The sequence below is a fragment of the Barbatula barbatula genome (genome assembly GCF_947034865.1).
Source record: "Barbatula barbatula genome assembly, chromosome: 5".
In the NCBI taxonomy this organism is placed as follows: domain Eukaryota; kingdom Metazoa; phylum Chordata; class Actinopteri; order Cypriniformes; family Nemacheilidae; genus Barbatula; species Barbatula barbatula.
Genome location: NC_136769.1, coordinates 11,858,427 through 11,875,323, shown reverse-complemented (window position 1 = coordinate 11,875,323; position 16,897 = coordinate 11,858,427). Strand labels below are relative to the sequence as shown.

The 16,897-nt window shown below is 39.2% G+C and overlaps 1 protein-coding gene across 1 annotated transcript in view; it reads left to right on the top strand.

Moving 5' to 3' along the window:
• Positions 1-2,910: 2,910 nt before the first annotated feature.
• The window catches only part of syt3 (synaptotagmin III), a 29,130-nt gene continuing 15,143 nt past the window's right edge, over positions 2,911-16,897 (top strand). Inside the window, exons 1-5 of the mRNA XM_079456700.1 lie at positions 2,911-3,120; positions 9,262-9,577; positions 9,694-10,128; positions 15,223-15,624; positions 16,416-16,524. Of these exons, the coding sequence (XP_079312826.1) occupies positions 9,981-10,128; positions 15,223-15,624; positions 16,416-16,524 (659 nt within the window). The 5' untranslated portion in view covers positions 2,911-3,120; positions 9,262-9,577; positions 9,694-9,980. The remainder of the gene's footprint in view (positions 3,121-9,261; positions 9,578-9,693; positions 10,129-15,222; positions 15,625-16,415; positions 16,525-16,897) is intronic.

Below are 16,897 nucleotides of genomic sequence, written 5' to 3'. Positions count from 1 at the left end.
TAATCTTTCTGATCATTGACCTTAGTCATCCTCCCAATAACTCTGTAATAAAGTCTGTTTGGTTACAGTTTTAGACAGGCACATATGTCTAAAAGTAAAAAAGCCAGATCCACCTCAAATCTCTATCTGAAACTCTATATGTTGGAGATGTCTGGAATGAAGTATAAATATTTTATAGGAAACTGTAGTGAAGACGGATGAACATAAATCGGAAGCACGTATTACAGTGGTGAGTAAGAAAAAGCGTAGATAAAAATTAAAAGTGTAGCTGGGATAGAGAAAAGAAAAGTAGCAGAATGAGTCAACGGAACGATGAAAGTCACTGCAAGGAAACTAAAAAATGAAAGAGGAAAGGGAACGAGAGATGTGGGCGACTCTCTGAGAGACTGTCGTCATGGTAACAAAATAAAATGGAGAACTCAAAAAGGAGCAATCTAGTGAAAGAGGGCAGCCAAACTGTTGCAGATGAGAGAGGTGAACTTGGGCATTGATGCCTGAGACATTATCAGTATTGTCACAGGCTGCCTTTTTGATCCTCTCAAACCTTGTGCTAGATCTACCGACAAGGAGTTATGAGTCAAATGGATGAAAATAAGGTCAAACGGCACTTTAGCTGGCTGTTCATGCTTAACGTGATTTGCACACACAGAACATGTTCCTGGGTTATCATGTGTTGTTGTTGGAAATACATTCCCATCAACCAATCATTGCATTGGTTTTAGAGGTTAGGACCGTGGATTTCACAGTTTCAAATATGTGTATTATTTTGAAAATGGAAATATACTTAAATGCTATATGATAATTATTTTGATCATAAACTAAGCAGGCTTAACAAAATGAAAAATAGTTTATCTTCTGGTCCGCAAAAACACCCACAGTCAGATCAAACCTGTGACCCATTTTAGTGTCACAGCCCACCAGTTCAAAACCCCTGGGTTAGAATTGAGTTGCTCTGGACTATGATGGGTTAAAAGGAATGTGGTGTTTCAATTACAAACAAAGGACGTTGATCCAAGAACACGTTCTACTTTTGTAAATCACATTCTGCTGCTCTTTGATGGTTTAAAAGCTCATTATTTATGCAACTCCTCAATTACTGAAAAGCTCTCCGCTGCAAGTTGAAGCATAGCGTTTCCATTGCCAAAAAAAGCCTCCAAGAATCTGCACATTTCTGTGTCCACAAGAGTGTTTAAATGCAATTTGTTAGTAGGAAACAGGAGCACTGCCAGTGCATGTTGCCTCGCTGACATGAGCTCACTAAGGACAACGACTGCCGCCCGAGGCCAAGCTTTCAGATTTCTCTCTCTGAACCCTTTTTGTCTCAGCTCTCCTCTTCTCTCTCTGACCTGTCTCTTGCGCTCTCTCTTCATCTGTCGTTGAGTCTGCCGTCTCTCTTCCTCTCTCTCAATAGCTTTTCCTCTGTTGTCTCTCTCTCTGCCCTGTCCTGTTCTGTTTCTTCCCCAGCCTCTCCCTCTGCTCTGCTGTGATAGTTAGCAGAGGCAGCTGTTTACACTCATTTATACCCCAATCGCCATGCTCAATGCTTCAGGCTGATACACTACGTGCCCTTTATTTTATTGACTGCTCATCAATATCGTACATTACCACAGAAGGAATATTATTGGGATAGTCCATATGTAAAGTATTCGTGTTTCTGTCACTCTGCTGCAGCTGCTCGATTACCTGTAATGATGATTTTAGCTGTACAGCAAGATACTATGATCGCATATCAAGTAGTTTCGAGTTGTTACTGTTTTCTAAAAATAAAGTGAGTGCTCTGTTTGTAGTTTTAAGGAGTGTCTGGTTATCACACTGTATAAATATTCAGTGTAACTGTTCATGTGTGAAATCCCACCGTCTCATTGATGACGGAGAATGACTAGCAAATTTAAGAGCACCTGATTGGCTCATTTACATAAAACATATTTTAATTACTGATGCACTGTTCGTGCATCGATATGTAAGGGATCTTACTTCACAGAGGCAACCCAACTCCGCCTCCTCATCGTGCATTAACATCCTTCAATGCACAGCTAGCCGTGGATTATCCCGCTTATATACCGTGGTCATTTGCCAAGGTAAAGCTGGTATTGATGTTTACAGTGTAGGTATGATCTAAAAATTACAGTTATTTTGTCAGTCCTCACTGGAACTACAAGTGCATTACATGGTTTTAATGCATAGTTTCTAGCCAATCAGAATTGAGTATTCAACTAGAACATGGTATAAAGTGTTTGAAAACATTGCAAAAATATATATTTATAGTGCGATTGCAGCATTCAATTAGTACTGATTCTTTTTTAATGTCTATAGTAACTGCCTCGGAGGACTAAACGGTAACAATGAACAATACCAATTCATGGTAATATCAGAATTTACTAATACATGTTTAAAATCCAAAGTGGTATCTATTAACATTAGTTAATGCACCATGAACTAACATGAATAGTTGTATCGACATTTCACCACTAATGCTGAAAACTATACTGTTCATTGTTAGTTCATACATTTGCTAATGTTAACAAATAACTATTAAAAACTAATAGTAAAGTGTTACCGTTATATCTTAGTTTTGTCTGAATTAGGCAATACACAAGGGGCTCCTGTATTAATACATCCATTATTATCCCATCTATAGGCCCACTTATGTAGGTACCAATAGTCAGAACATATATAGAAGATTAAGCTGTCAACCTTTTATAATACGCCTCGCCTATTACCAAGACGATATCGCCTGCATTTCTCTAAGCATCCTTACATCGTGCTCTTCCCGTGACTGGTCGACCGTACAACAGTCCATGATCCATTACACCCCCACCCCCACCCCACCCCTGGCCCGTCCGCTCTCTCTCTCTCTCTCTCTCTCTCTCTCCCCTCCATACATCAGTATGTGTTTAGAGCTGCACGCGCACTGGAGCCCGTGAGCAGAGTCGCGGCTCGTTTAGTATTCCGCGCACAAGGCAAAGGAGGGAGAAGGAAGGGAGGGCAGAGAGTGAAATAGAGAGGAAAAAACGAGACTGTGAAGACAGGCGAAAACACAGAGAGAGAGGAGGAAGAGGGGAGCGGAAAGACACCTCCTCTGTCCCTCTCGGTCTGCCCTTTGGCATCCGTCTGTCCCAGGTGCGGTATTTCAGTCTTTATCTTTCTTTGGCTTTGCAGGGCGGATGTTACAGTGTTCCCGTTATTTCGCGTCGCATGAGAGAAAATACAATTTGGATGAACGTGAGCTCGAAAGAGAGCGTGCATGTGATGGAGACTGTCGTTGTGTTCGAGGTCTGCATTGCTTGTAAAAATAAAGACTCTACGGGTGGTTGTGTTTCGGTTATCCTTAACGTATATATCTGTATGTGCCGCTTGTGTGTTGTAATGGTTTGCATGTCTGTCCGGTACCGTCGTGCAAAACCCTTCAGTGTGGGAATTTGCCCTCAGCAGTCTTAATTGGTCTATTACAAAATCATGCATGAATTGTTTTAACTACAGTACTCTGAATCGTGACCTCGCATTTTCAAATGTGCACATTATGTGTAGGTTACTGTGTATGCAACAACGTACAGAAGCTTAAGTGACTCACAGTGCAATTTTATTTGATGTTATTCTCTTCTTAACTTCATTCTTTCTGCTCAACGTGAACATGAATCTGCACATGCATGTGTAATTCTAGAAAAAGATGGGAAATATATGATGCTGCTTCTCTTCAACCCCTTATCGGTGTTCCTTCCCCTTCCAAACCCCACCCCTACCCACAGTCTTCAAAGGGAGGCTTACATGGGTTCCTATCAGGCACAGGACTGTATTTATGCAAATATTAATACATCCATATGGAACCGTCATAGGAATCCTCTCCATTGCTTGCAGACGGGCATATACGGGCATTCGTAAAAACCGTATGTGGGGGCGATCAAATCCCCCCACAATGTGACGGAGAAGGTGATGACGTTGCTTGGCTGTCGGGCTGCTGAGAGCTTCCCTCCACGCTCTATCTGTGTGGGAGCAGAATCTAAAAGCTGCCTTAGAGCGTCACCAGCATCCCAGGGTTCCGCGCACGGAGTCTGTGCTTTTTTTCTGTGATGTTATAGATAATTTAAAGATACTTCGAGGGACAGCAAAGCTGAAAAGCAGCACCAGGGAGACTAAGTATGGGCAGGGATAACTTGCAGAAAAGCTTTGCTGGAATATCCAAGTGAATGTGCAACTATTTTGTACACTTTCAAAGTATGAGCACCTGAAAAGGTTTGGCTGTTTTTTTAAGCTTTCTAAATGTTGCATAACAAAGTCGGATCAGCAGTACTACACTCTTCCGGAGACTCATAAACAATGTTACAGCACTTCGGGAGCTTCTTCGGCTTACAGCCACAAGCTGTAATGTCCAAAGTATCATGTTCTTATATTTTACAGCAGTATGTAATATCACCCCTCATTTTTGTAGAGGTCCTGTGGTGTAAATGACAGTAGCCCTTGGCAGTGTCGTTGAGGCCAGTCAATGCAGAGACAGGAAGAATCAGATATTCAGTGTCCAGGAAGCCACAGCATTTTGCCATATATGAACAATAAGTCGAGGAGAGGATGCAGTTATGTGTGTGTTTGGTAAGCAACCTGAAGGTTTTTTACTCTCTTCCAGTGCATCGTGTAAGAGAATGATATGAAACCGGTTGACAGAAGGGATGGAGACGGTAGAGAGTGGTGGTATTAGAGAAGAAGAGGAGTTCTACATCGATGTACTAAAACAGTGTTGCTATCATTTATTCATTCATCCTCACTTTGCAGAATGTCTTAAAACACTTGGCTTTGAAGCCAAGGGGTAAAGAAAATTACTGTTATCTTCTGACAGGTTAAAAAAAAGCCACAGCCTTACAGAAACAAAAGCAGATTAAACTCCAGATGACATTGCAGATAAGACCACAGGCATGGAGGTAATACAGTGAGTGAGAGAAAAAGGAGGCGTTAAAAAGGAGAGAAAGAAAACCACAACAGCTTTATTAAGACATTACTTGAATATCCTATTGGATATACTTAATGGATTTACATCCCTTGTCAATAGAAGTTTTCAAATTCATAGCCTCAGCAGGGAAGAAAGGGATTAGGCATCTTTTTTTCTTTTACAATTAGTCACAGTCACATCTATCAATTTTAGCCGGATAGGGGAAGTTGTGAGACAGGTTTACAAAGAATAAAGAGGAAAGACATTGTAATGGGAAAACCCCCCAAAAACTATATAAGCTCTCGATAGTACGTAAAATGTTTGCTTTAAAATTTCCATCCGGTGATGGGAGCACCCGGTGATAATAAGGACTCAGGACAGAACCTCAAACCCATCTGCTATGTGCTGTAAAAATCATTCAATGACCCGAGTGATATGTGGTGTTGATGGACAGGTATCAGAAATATTTAGACTTTAGAGATCTGACAGTTATGCGGTGAACACCAGGTGTCCTGTGTATGAACAGTCAGTTGTGTGTCCCTTTTGGCTTCACACGTTGGTGGCTGCAGTGAGTTAAGATGTTTATGTCATTAATACCTGTTGTATTATTGGAAAGTGTCATTTGTCATCTCTTGATGTTTTGTCTATGAGGGGATTGTTCATTGACAAGACTGTCTAAATATTATTATTCATGTTGTGATTGAACAGCACTTACAGGTAATATTTGTAAATGTTTTCATTTTAATGAAAAGTATTGATTTTTATGTCGGTGCTTTTTTGAGATAAAATCATCTTTTGGCTTCAGGTCCAAGTTGGGAAGCTTACAATTGGCAGTTTAGGTATTGTCTCAATTGCCTTGACACCAAACAGAATTATAACCTTGTAATGTTTCTAAATGCAATGGTAGCCGATTGAAACTACAAATTTGATGTCTCAATTGTTCACATCTAGACAACAGGATTGAATGGAGAGCATTTTGCACAATGTCTCCTGTATTCCTGTTTTCTTATTTTTCTGAGACACACTCACTCTTGTCTTTTGTGGATCTCTACTATCTCACAAACAGGGCTCAGATTTGGCCGGTCACAGTAAAATAGTAAATATTCTTACCAATATCAAATTATCCCATCTTCCCAGCTATAAGAACTTTGTCTAAGGTTCTCTAGAAGGTCTAAATGTTGAAAAACATTCTTTCAACATTAAAAGAGCATATTATCAACGTTACTGTATTACTTGCTAAACATTCTTATACAAAAACGTTGGTATAGACATTGTTCTTGTAATGTTAGTGAAACATCCACAACATTCAGAAATGGGCATGGGCCGGTTTTCCGGTTTCAAGGTATACTTAGGTTTGAAAGAGTCAAGGTATCGAACCAAACACATTTTGTGTGAAGGTATGAGCTATGTTTACATAAAATTGATTAAATCATGAAATTCAATGTTTGATGTTTACGTTTAATAGGCCTATATATTTCAAATGAAAGAATTTGAAATTTAAAGGCTTTTTGTTGCCTGACATATATTTTGCATAAAAATAAAATGTATTGTGTCCAGTTGAAAAGTTGTTGTTTGTATATGCAGACATTAGAAATTAAAGTTATCATACCGTCAAAATATAATACCGGCCATGCCTATTTAGAAATAACGTTTTATAACGTAATGGAAATGTTACTGTATGTCAACAATTTTAGTCTAATCTAAACTAGGAGAGACATCAGAGACAAAGTCCAAAGAAATATCTTTTGATTCTAGACCTCTGGGAATGCAATTATGGCAATTTTGATTGATTTCAATGAACATCGACCTTTCCTTTTATTTTGGCCCAATTACATATCTACATTATCATTGCTTTTTCTATCATTTTCTTTCTCATTTCTAGTGTGTGTTTGGACAGTGTAATTCTGTCTGGCTTGTGTGTGTGATTGGACAGTGACCATGCAGGTTGCCGGTGTCCCTGTTGTGAGGTATTGCTTTTCCTGGAGATATTGATTCAGATCTGGACAGCAGTCAATGGAATGTCTGAGATGGGTTTCATGTTCTGTTGTTCTGGTTGTGCGTTTCATTTCTGCACCACACGTTGCTTCACTTGTACTTTTATTACAGTATATGACTTGTAAATGTCCATCCGCCAGACACACATTAAGAAGATTTTCTTTTTGTCTATATTCCAAGGCCACATGCTGTATTGTGCTACCAGGCACTTGCTGGCCCATCACAGTTCCCTTTTTATGTCTCATAGTTTATACTGTGCCTCTCTCTCTTTCTTTCTTTCTTTCTTTCTCTCTCTCTCTCTTTCTCTCTCTCTCCCCTCTTACTTTCTCTTTTTCAGCTCCTTCCCTTTATATATTTTTCATTACCTTCTCTCACCCTCCCCTCCTACCCCGCTCTAACTTCGTTCTGAATCGACCCGGCTTTTCTGGACAGTGGCACTGTAGTTTGGTGCCAGACGGCCATCTTTCAGATTGAGATATGCAGAGTTTTTAAGTCAAACTCAGACAGATTTACAGACCGAGCACTGGTGAAGAGTACAGGCAGGGTTTTTTTTGGTGAGGGAGCATTTTTTACAGGCCAATCTGAGACTCATTTTTACAATGGAGCACAGATCTGAGACAGACAGATAAATGGGCCTCGATCTGTTTGGGTTTCTTCTTTTTCAGATCACAAGCCAGACTGATGGAGCACATTAATGCGTAGATTAGGCAGAAAGAGGAGAAGCAAACGAGCGAGTGTGGGTGAACATCTTGACCCGAGTCTTGTCCTGAATGACTTATAGCTGTACTTGAACCTTTGACTGATTGATGAAATGGCTGCGAAAGCGGCACCTAGCTGGAGAGAAACTATCCACCTCACAATGAAAGACCAATGACATTTTACAGACCTAAAAAGCATGAAAGAACAGTCTATCAGAATGATAGATGGACATTCCGCTCAATATGGAGGCATCCCATCGGAGGAAGAAACATATAGGTCTGATTTCTTGAGGGACTTCACTGGCTAAGATAGAGAATAACACGCTGATGAAAGAAGGCGAACTGCCAATCGATTGAAATATCGATAGATTTGGCAACTCTTACCAGCATTTTGCGGTTTTCGGTAAAGCAGAGAGGGGATGAAGGAGGAGTGGATAGAAACACTTGGAGGAGGGTTGAGGCACAGAGTGCAAAAGAGAAGGAGCAAAAAAGGTGGAGCTATGACCTGGTTTTTTGAGACAGAATGAGCACACCACTAAAAACGCTGAAGAGATCTCATAGAGACAGAACCTCACGCTGACAAATTATATACACACTGGTTCACTGGAACATCTTTATATCTCAAACCTGTGTGTAGAGATATGTCGAATGATCTTTTTGCTTCGTATAAATGACAAATTACAACATTTTGTTCACTGTATATAACATCAAAAATGGATAGCAGAATTATTATTGTGGACACAGACTACATAGGGACAGTTCACCCAAAAATTGTAATCCTGTCTTTATTTAATACTAACCCTCAAGTTTTTCCAAATCTGTATTCTTTTTAGTTTGTTTTGGTGGACACAGAGGAAGAAATTTGGAAGACTGTATGAAAGGAAACCTTGCCCATGATTTTCCTACTATTGTAGTCAATGGTGGGCAAGACCTGTTGGTTACAAGCATTGATCTAAATATCTTTCTTTGTGTTCATCAGAACAAAGAAATGTATACAGATTTGAGGGTGAGAAATTATAACAGATTATTTTGGTAAACTGTCCTTTTAAATTAAATGCATTTAAAGAATAGTTCATTTAAAAATGAACTATTCACCCTCCTGTCATTCAAAACTCTATTATTTCTACTTTTGTGTTCTGCTGAAAAAAATTTGAGGGTGAGTAAAAAATTTGAAATCTTGGCAAGTTGTTTCTTTAATAAAAGAAAAATTGGTATTGGCAGCAGTATTCCTTATTATAGCTCTGACCTTTTCTTCCAATCCGGTAATGAAAAGGAATTATAAATTCTGAATGAATAACATTAAGTGCTATAGTGTTGATTGGCTGCATTAACAAGAACACTTACTTCTATCCTTCACATGAAAGTTTATCATCAAACCATTAGGTTTCCCTAATCTTTTATCACGGAACAAGAACCACAACTCTTAAGGTAAACATATTTTATGGTTGACCACATTCTTGTTTCAGAGATGGACTATACTAGGAGAGCTGTTTGTCTTTGAGATTAAACATTTATCCAGCATGAACAGTTCTCCTCTGCATGCTATTGAGCTCTGCAAGCCCAGCGGGTTGCCTTTATAATTTAACCATAATTTTACAGCAGATTTTAATGATGTGTGCATCATTCTCTCCCCCCCTCTCTCTCTTTCAGCCACTGTAGAACATTCCAGAAATACAGCCGTGGACCACAATCAACATTTTTAGTTTGAATGAAAAACGTGGTCTCAAATTCAACTCTGACCCGATGCTGCTCTAAGGACTAAGCCTGCAAATACTCTCCTCTACTCCCCCAACTGATCGTTTAACTGAGAGTAATAGCCCAGCAAATCTTGGCTATGCTTTCTGAACAACAGCCCTTAATATAGTACCACTGTTTATTCATTGAGGAAAATACCATTTAATCTGGTCTTGACCTGCTTTACTATGACAAGGACTCGGGAATGTCAGTGTCATTCTTCATAAAAAAAGTATGTGGAAGGGAAAGTCTGCTCTCACACACACAAACACAAAATCCTATCATTCTGTTTAAATTTATTTCATACATTTATCCATTATCTTTCCTTCCCTCTTTGTTTTTCACCAGGAGTCCATGTTATTATTGAGAGGAGTGATTGTGACTCACTTACCAATGGGTTTCGAGGCCATTAAAGCCAATATTTCAATTAACGGTTATTAAGAGACCTTCACAGCTGCTTGTTGAAACGTTGTCCTTCAGGATCCACAAAAAGAACCTCCTGTTTTATTGGATCCCTACGGTAGAAAGTGGCCGTACACTCCCTTTCAACTCAAGCGCCGTCCAATTGGTGTGGGCGGTGAGGGCTGCCCCGCGATTGGCCGAGTGGCGGGTGGGTGTGCGATGCGGATTGGAGGATGTCGGGGGACTGGGAAGACGACCTTTGTAAGAAGGCGTTGGTGCTGGTGGAGGAGCTTTGCTTCCGGTCTGGAGGCTTCAGCCAGAGTGCGAGCTGCCAAGAGTTCAACTACATGATGAGAGGACCCAACAGACAGATGAACACAGGTGAGGTCATGGCACAGAGATTTAAAGAGACAGTTCACTCAATAATTGAAATTATGTCATTTGCCCACCCGTACATAATGTTAAATACATGTAACTTTGTTTGTTAAACACAAGATTAATCAATCTTTTTACTTTATGCACCATAAATTATAAATGTTACATTTTAAAGGGATAGTTCACCCAAAAAGTAAAATTCTGTCATTATATGCTTACCCTTAAGTTGTTTCAAACCTGTATTTATGTCATTATTCTGCTAAAAGATATTTGGAAGAATGTTTGTAATCAACCAGTTCTGGGGCGCTATTGACTTCTATAGTAGAGTGAAATCTACAATTGGAGTCAAGGTTGCCAAATTCTGTTATTCCCAAATTCTTTAAAATATCTTAATTAATAATCTTAATTTAAGGGTTCGTAAATGATGACATAATTTACTTTTTGGGTGAACTAAAAATACATACATTAACTTTGTGTGAGGAACAGGCAGAAATCTGTAAGTATATGAAAGGAAAGGTCATGCAGGTTCGGGACAAAATTAGGGTGACGAATATAGACTGAAATTTCATTTTGAAGTGAACTATTCTGTTAATGCATATTCAGATCTTAAATTATGTTTTTTTTTGTCCATCATTTTACCAAAATATTGACACTGAACAGACAAACAGCCTAAAAGGGTGATTTCCCAAAGCGCTGAACTGTGAGAGGAAAGGGCATCAAGGAGGAGCACTGGTAATAGCTGCTCGTTCGTGTGATTGCGGCTGGTCATTTATTTGTATTCACATCATGTGCATCCCAGGTGTTATGGCCGGTTGCTGTGTTCAGAGTGAGACTGTCCTGTTTACAGATTTACTCATTATTGTTGAAATTCCCAAGTGACCAGTGATTGAAATAGAATTGAACTTGCATTCCATTAAATATGAAAAGACACAACCATGGGTAATTGGAATGAGTCTAGTGTCTGAGTTTTTAGTAAAAAGTTGAGGCTGTTGAAGCTTTTTCACAGATCTAAAAACACACTAAATTAATTCGAAGATACAATGGAGACAAGTATGGGTGTATGTAGAGCACAATCATCACAAAAGTAATGTTTAAGCTACAAATGCAGAGTTTCTGTATTTACTTAACCCTGCAGGAGTTAACAAAACTATTTATTACTTATTACTTTCATTAAGGACTGTAAATCTATTGTGCATTCATTTGGACTTTCTTTTCAGCTTAATTAATAATAGGTAATTTGCTCTGAAGGTTTTGTGTGCTGTTCTTTTCTCTTTAAATGTGTTTTTTTACTACAACCAAGGGTCTGTATTATACAGTATCTGTGAAACTGTGCCAAATCCAAAACATTATGGTGAGCTGAGTTAAATTGAGCATGAAAGTAGTTTTGCATGTATAGTTTAGTAAATACAAAATTGAATGAGTCGAAAGAGTTCTGCATTCACTACATTAAAGATTTTTATATTGTGACTAAATGTCTGTCATTAGTTATTAAAGGAGTACTGGATTGAATCCTGGTATCACTGAAGTTTTGCTGGAGGCTTTAGCGTTTCAAAGTCCTTAGTCAACATTTCTCTCAATCTAATTAAAATCCTTTTTTATTCTGAACAGAATCTTCTAAAGACACAGAAGTGCCTTGCACATGCAACCTAAGGTTTTTGAAGTAGATTTTAGATTCACATTTCTAGTCTAATCAAGTGACACCTTATGTTGCTCAACTTTCCTTTGAAATGCTTAAAGAGTAAAATGAATAAAATTGAACGTGCATGCCATGGTAATCATTGGCTGCCAAATTTGCTTGGTTTATTCTAACACAAGATGCTCTTTTCTCGTTGTTAAATAGAGACATGCATATAATATTAATTAGTGGAAATCTGAGGGGTGCTGCTTGGGGGTCTTTAAACTCTTCTGTACTCACCGGATGGCCCATATGTGCAGAACTGCTGAAGGGCTCTATACTCATGCTGTCAAGCATACCGTAACAAGGTGAAATGAAAAAAATGAGACTATTTTTAACCCTGGGACTGTCTGAGAGTTAGAGTTGAAGGTTCTGTGCAACATTATGTGAATAACAGAAATGTTAGCTGTTTTTTACAAGAATCTGAGAGATCTGCTTATTTCAAAGTCTATGTTGATCTGTCACTGAGTCACTGACACTCTGTGTGAATTTTGTTTGTTGACAGAAATGTATCAATCCAGTATATTTTCTAATTTAACACTTCTTCCCTTTACAAATTTCAAGGCAGATTATTGGATCTTTGACTACACACTTCTTTACAGTTTACCATTATTAAAGTACAGTTATTTGCAAACTAGACGAGTAGTTATGCAGCCCCTGAATGTCCAAATGTTAAGTAGGACCATAAAAAAGGCTTGTGCATCCCCACCCAGATCTTTAGGAGGCGGTGACGGTGTGGAAAAGTAAATCAAGCTTAGCAAGAGGGTAGAGCTCTGATCTTTTGGTCTTTTGGAAAAAAAAATTCCTTTGCAAGCAGATACATTAACCGTTCTAATCCCAAACCGCTTCTCTGTTGGGTCTCTTTCTCCATCAGTGTCTGATCATTTGGATCCACATCTTTCATTCTTGCAGTTCCGCCTCTCCCACACCAGTGATCGCTCTCTCTCTTTCCTTACATCACTGTCCACTTTTCCGACCTGTTTTTCTCACCCGGGAGCCCTTGCAGACTTTATTAACCCCTCTATTGTGCTATCTCTCTTTCTTCCTCACCTTCGGCGTGTGGAGTAAATACGTTATCTCGACCAGTCAGCCTATGTGTCTGCTTCAACGTGTGCATTAATCTGTTAGCTCCTTCCAGGACCCTCCCTTTTCCCACTGCTTTTCATTCCATTCATTTTCCCATTCTGCCTCCATCATCCTGTATCACCATTTCTCCTCTGTACTCCCTTTTCCTCTGATCTTCTCCTCTGTCCCTCTTCCATTTTCTCCTTGTATTCATCCCTCTTCTTTCTCCCTCTATAGTATCTGCATCTTGTTCTTTAAACTGACAGATCAGTCGCCTCGTCCCTCCCTCTGTCCTGCTCTCTGATCATATCTTTTGAACAAGTAGTGATTAATGACATACAGAGACTGATGAATTATTCACCAAAGAGAGACAGAAAGAACAGAGAAAGGAAACATTGAGGATGAGAAGGAGAGAAGTGTGATGGAGAAAGGAAGGAAGCAAGAGGGCATAGAAAAGGTAAAGGTGTGAGTGTGCACTGCTGAACTTTCAATTTGTGAATTACTTGATATAATTTCACATTTCAGGAACATTGAATTATTTTAAAAATCAATGTGGGTAATGCAACCTGTAGATTTTTGACATCATATTTAATGATCTCATTTGATTTAAATGCACAATGAAAACATTTCTATGAAACGCTCTAGTTTGTCTGTAAAGTCTCCAGTGTGGACTAAAATGAAGCAGGCGCACACCCCCTTGTTGTGTTAGACTAATAAAACGACCATTTAATTTCTTTGAATTGCAATTTGGTTAATTTCCTGTCATTCCAATTTAACATTATGAGGGCTGTCGCCAATTTAATTGAAATACCATCTTATGAATTCAAATAGAGCCAAATTTTATTTTCAGATTTGTTTCAATCCTGACTCACTCTTAGAAATGTGTTCGCAATGGAGGAAAAGATGGTAGTAGAGAGAAGGAACAAAAGGAAAAGATTGAACTGAAAAACAGCTTACGGGTAAATAAAGAGAGGGCTGATGGAGTTTGAGGTAGACATATGATATGGCTTCCTTGGATAATAGAAATTACACCGTAGCTCTTGGTGGAACCGTCCTGGGGTTTTAGAGCTGCTGGTGGGTGTAATGTCTGAGATAGTGATGTGAGAGAGGGTTAAGTCAAGGAACCATGTGGGTGTGAGATCAGACCGACAGACACACTGACAGACCGGGCCTCTGTTCCTTTTGATTGGCAGGCACTTGTTTGTTTCTGCTTGTTGGAGGGGAGCTGTTCACCCCACTGTGGTTCTGAAAGCGACTTGCCAAAGTCCCCTTTTTTTCTCAGATGACTCAGTCATGCACGCTCTTATAGAAATTGTTATTAAAGGCTTCGTGATTGAAAGCTCATACTCAGAGAGATACAGAGTCGTAAGGCTTAATCACAGTTTAGAGGACATCTTTGTGTAAATTGTCATTGGCGTCACCACTTTCTCTTCTAAGAAATAAATCCATCGTTTTCTTGGCTTTGTATTCAGATAAGGGCTTGTGAATGCTGGGGGAGCCAGTGATAATTTACAGGCACAATGCACCATCTCTTTTCCGTTTTCTGCCTCTGATCCTCTCTCTCTTTCTCCTTCCTTCAGTTTCTCCCAAGTCATTCCCCGAGCGCAGCATCTGTCTGCCAACTCCACCTCATTTGCACATTTTTCTTTTCAAATATCTCGCTGCTTATCCATGATAACTTCCAGGTTACGTAATGAAGCTTGTTACCTAGAGTTGGGAGCTAAGTACCAGTTTTTATTCTAAACCATTAAAACACAAAACTGGAACTGAATGATTTTCACGATTCGTTCAGTTAATGAATCTTGGATGCTAGGTTTGATGTAGATGGAGCACCGTACCCAATTCTCTGACAGTGTTTCCTGCAATGCTACTGAATCTACAGGACTGCTGCAAAATGTGTCTTTGACTGAATTGTGGTGTGAAGTGAATTGAATGTGATGTGCTGTTTCACAACGAATACACAGACAATAAATGTACAGTACCCCCTTTGCTTTGCATGCTGCAACCAACATGCTCACACATTCACATTGACCTTAAAACACGTAGTAGACACATTCAGTTTAGTAAACTCATTAAAACATGTTTTTTTATGCATTTGGCAGACGCTTTTATCCAAAGTGACTTACATTTGAACTAATATTGTTTTAGTTTATATTTCCTAAGTGTTTTGTCAAGACCAATTATTCTTCAGGCACTAAAACAATCATTAACGGAATCATTAAGGAACTGGAACCAGTCAATAAAATCAATAACAGGCCCTGAATCATTAAATTCCTCAAGATTCCCATCTCTGTTGTTACTTCCCAAGGTTATGGGAAATCAAACTCTCACCCTCCCTCCCTCTGTTTTTTTTCTCTCAGAGATCTCCGTGAGTCTGCTCTCTGTCATTGTAACGTTCTGTGGCATCGTGCTGCTCTCTGTCTCTCTCTTCGTCTCCTGGAAGCTTTGCTGGTTGCCGTGGAGAGATAAGGAAGGAGGAGGTCTGAGCTTGACGTCAGGGCTCCTGCCTGGTGGTGTCGGTTTGGGTGGGGTGGGGGGCGGAGGGGGCTCCTCTCTCCTCCCTCCCCTGTTGCAGAGGAAAGATACACACTCCTCTTCCTCTCTTTATCCCACCCTTCCCCATGGTCAGCATCACCCCCATTTCTCTGACCAGATGGGGGTGGAGGGTGGAGGAGGGCTGGTGGTGGGGGGTGTGGTTGGTGGTCCGCAGGAGATGCAGGAGCATTCCTACCTAGACATGGACTCTTATCCCAACAATGCTGGTGAGAATTTACAAAACACTTTGTATTTTTCACTTACAGTGATTTTCAAGTACAACACTGGTAGCCAAAGAACTAGATAAATATTTTATTTTATATTTTGTCAGTTTCAATGGTATTAAGTGAAGCATTTAAAGAAACATTCTAAATGTAATGTATTGTGAGTATTTAGATTCTAGTATGGCAGACTTTCTCAGTGTAAACATTCTGGTAAATGTGCTACAGTTTAAAGAGCAACGGTTCACTCTTGTTTACTCTGAAAAGCATTTGTGTGTATAACAAATCTAGATGATGCGCAACATAATGCAACAAACGGCAGGTGTCTCAAGACACTTTTTAAAATTCACTATTTTTAAGTGCAGAGCATCTCAAAATTTGCACTTGTGGTGCGAGAAATAAAAAAACCTGTGAGACGTGACACATCAGTCAAAGGTGTCTGTAAAAAGTGTAGTGCATGTTTGCACAAAAACTATAAAAAAAGCACAGATGTACAACAGATCACATTTTGTGTAAACAGTCCCTAAGACTATAGTGAGATATCGTTGCAGTCCATCCATTTAACTAAACATAATACACTTTTGATATTCTCTATGGCTTATGCTTCCTTTCTTAAATATAATAAATATTGCACTCCAGCCATTTAACTTTACTTACCTATACTCTTTTGATATTCTCTATGGCTTATGCTTCCTTTCTTAAATATAATAAATATTGCACTCCAGCCATTTAACTTTACTTACCTATACTCTTTTGATATTCTCTATGGCTTATGCTTCCTCTCTATTTCTGATTAGCAAACCTTAAGTTGAGCCAGACATCTCCTGAGTTGCCCCCGGCAACAGAAGCAGGCTCAGCTGCGAAAGACCTGCCCAATGCCCACTCGCAGCAGCAGGTCACCACCAGGTCAGTGACCTGCTCTTCTTCCAGTCTGTGGTTGTGTGTGTGTGTGTGTGTGTGTTGCAGAATGATGGACTGAGTGTGTTGAAGGATATGTGCTGCTTTTTGCGCACAGTGTGTACTAAAGTATAGAATAGATCTATATTTTTTAACCACACTACCAGATATTATAGATTTCTTTCAAGGACACAGTGGGGACTAAAGGAAATGAAAACCATTATGATTTTTTTATTCTAAAATTATCTTGATTTATATTTTTAATTATATATTTTATTCCCATTTTCGTCATTATTTTCTCATTACTATAATAAAACGTTTTTAGTTAAATATGCTTAAACTAAAGGCAATACAACAAATTCAACCAACTGTACATTTTAAA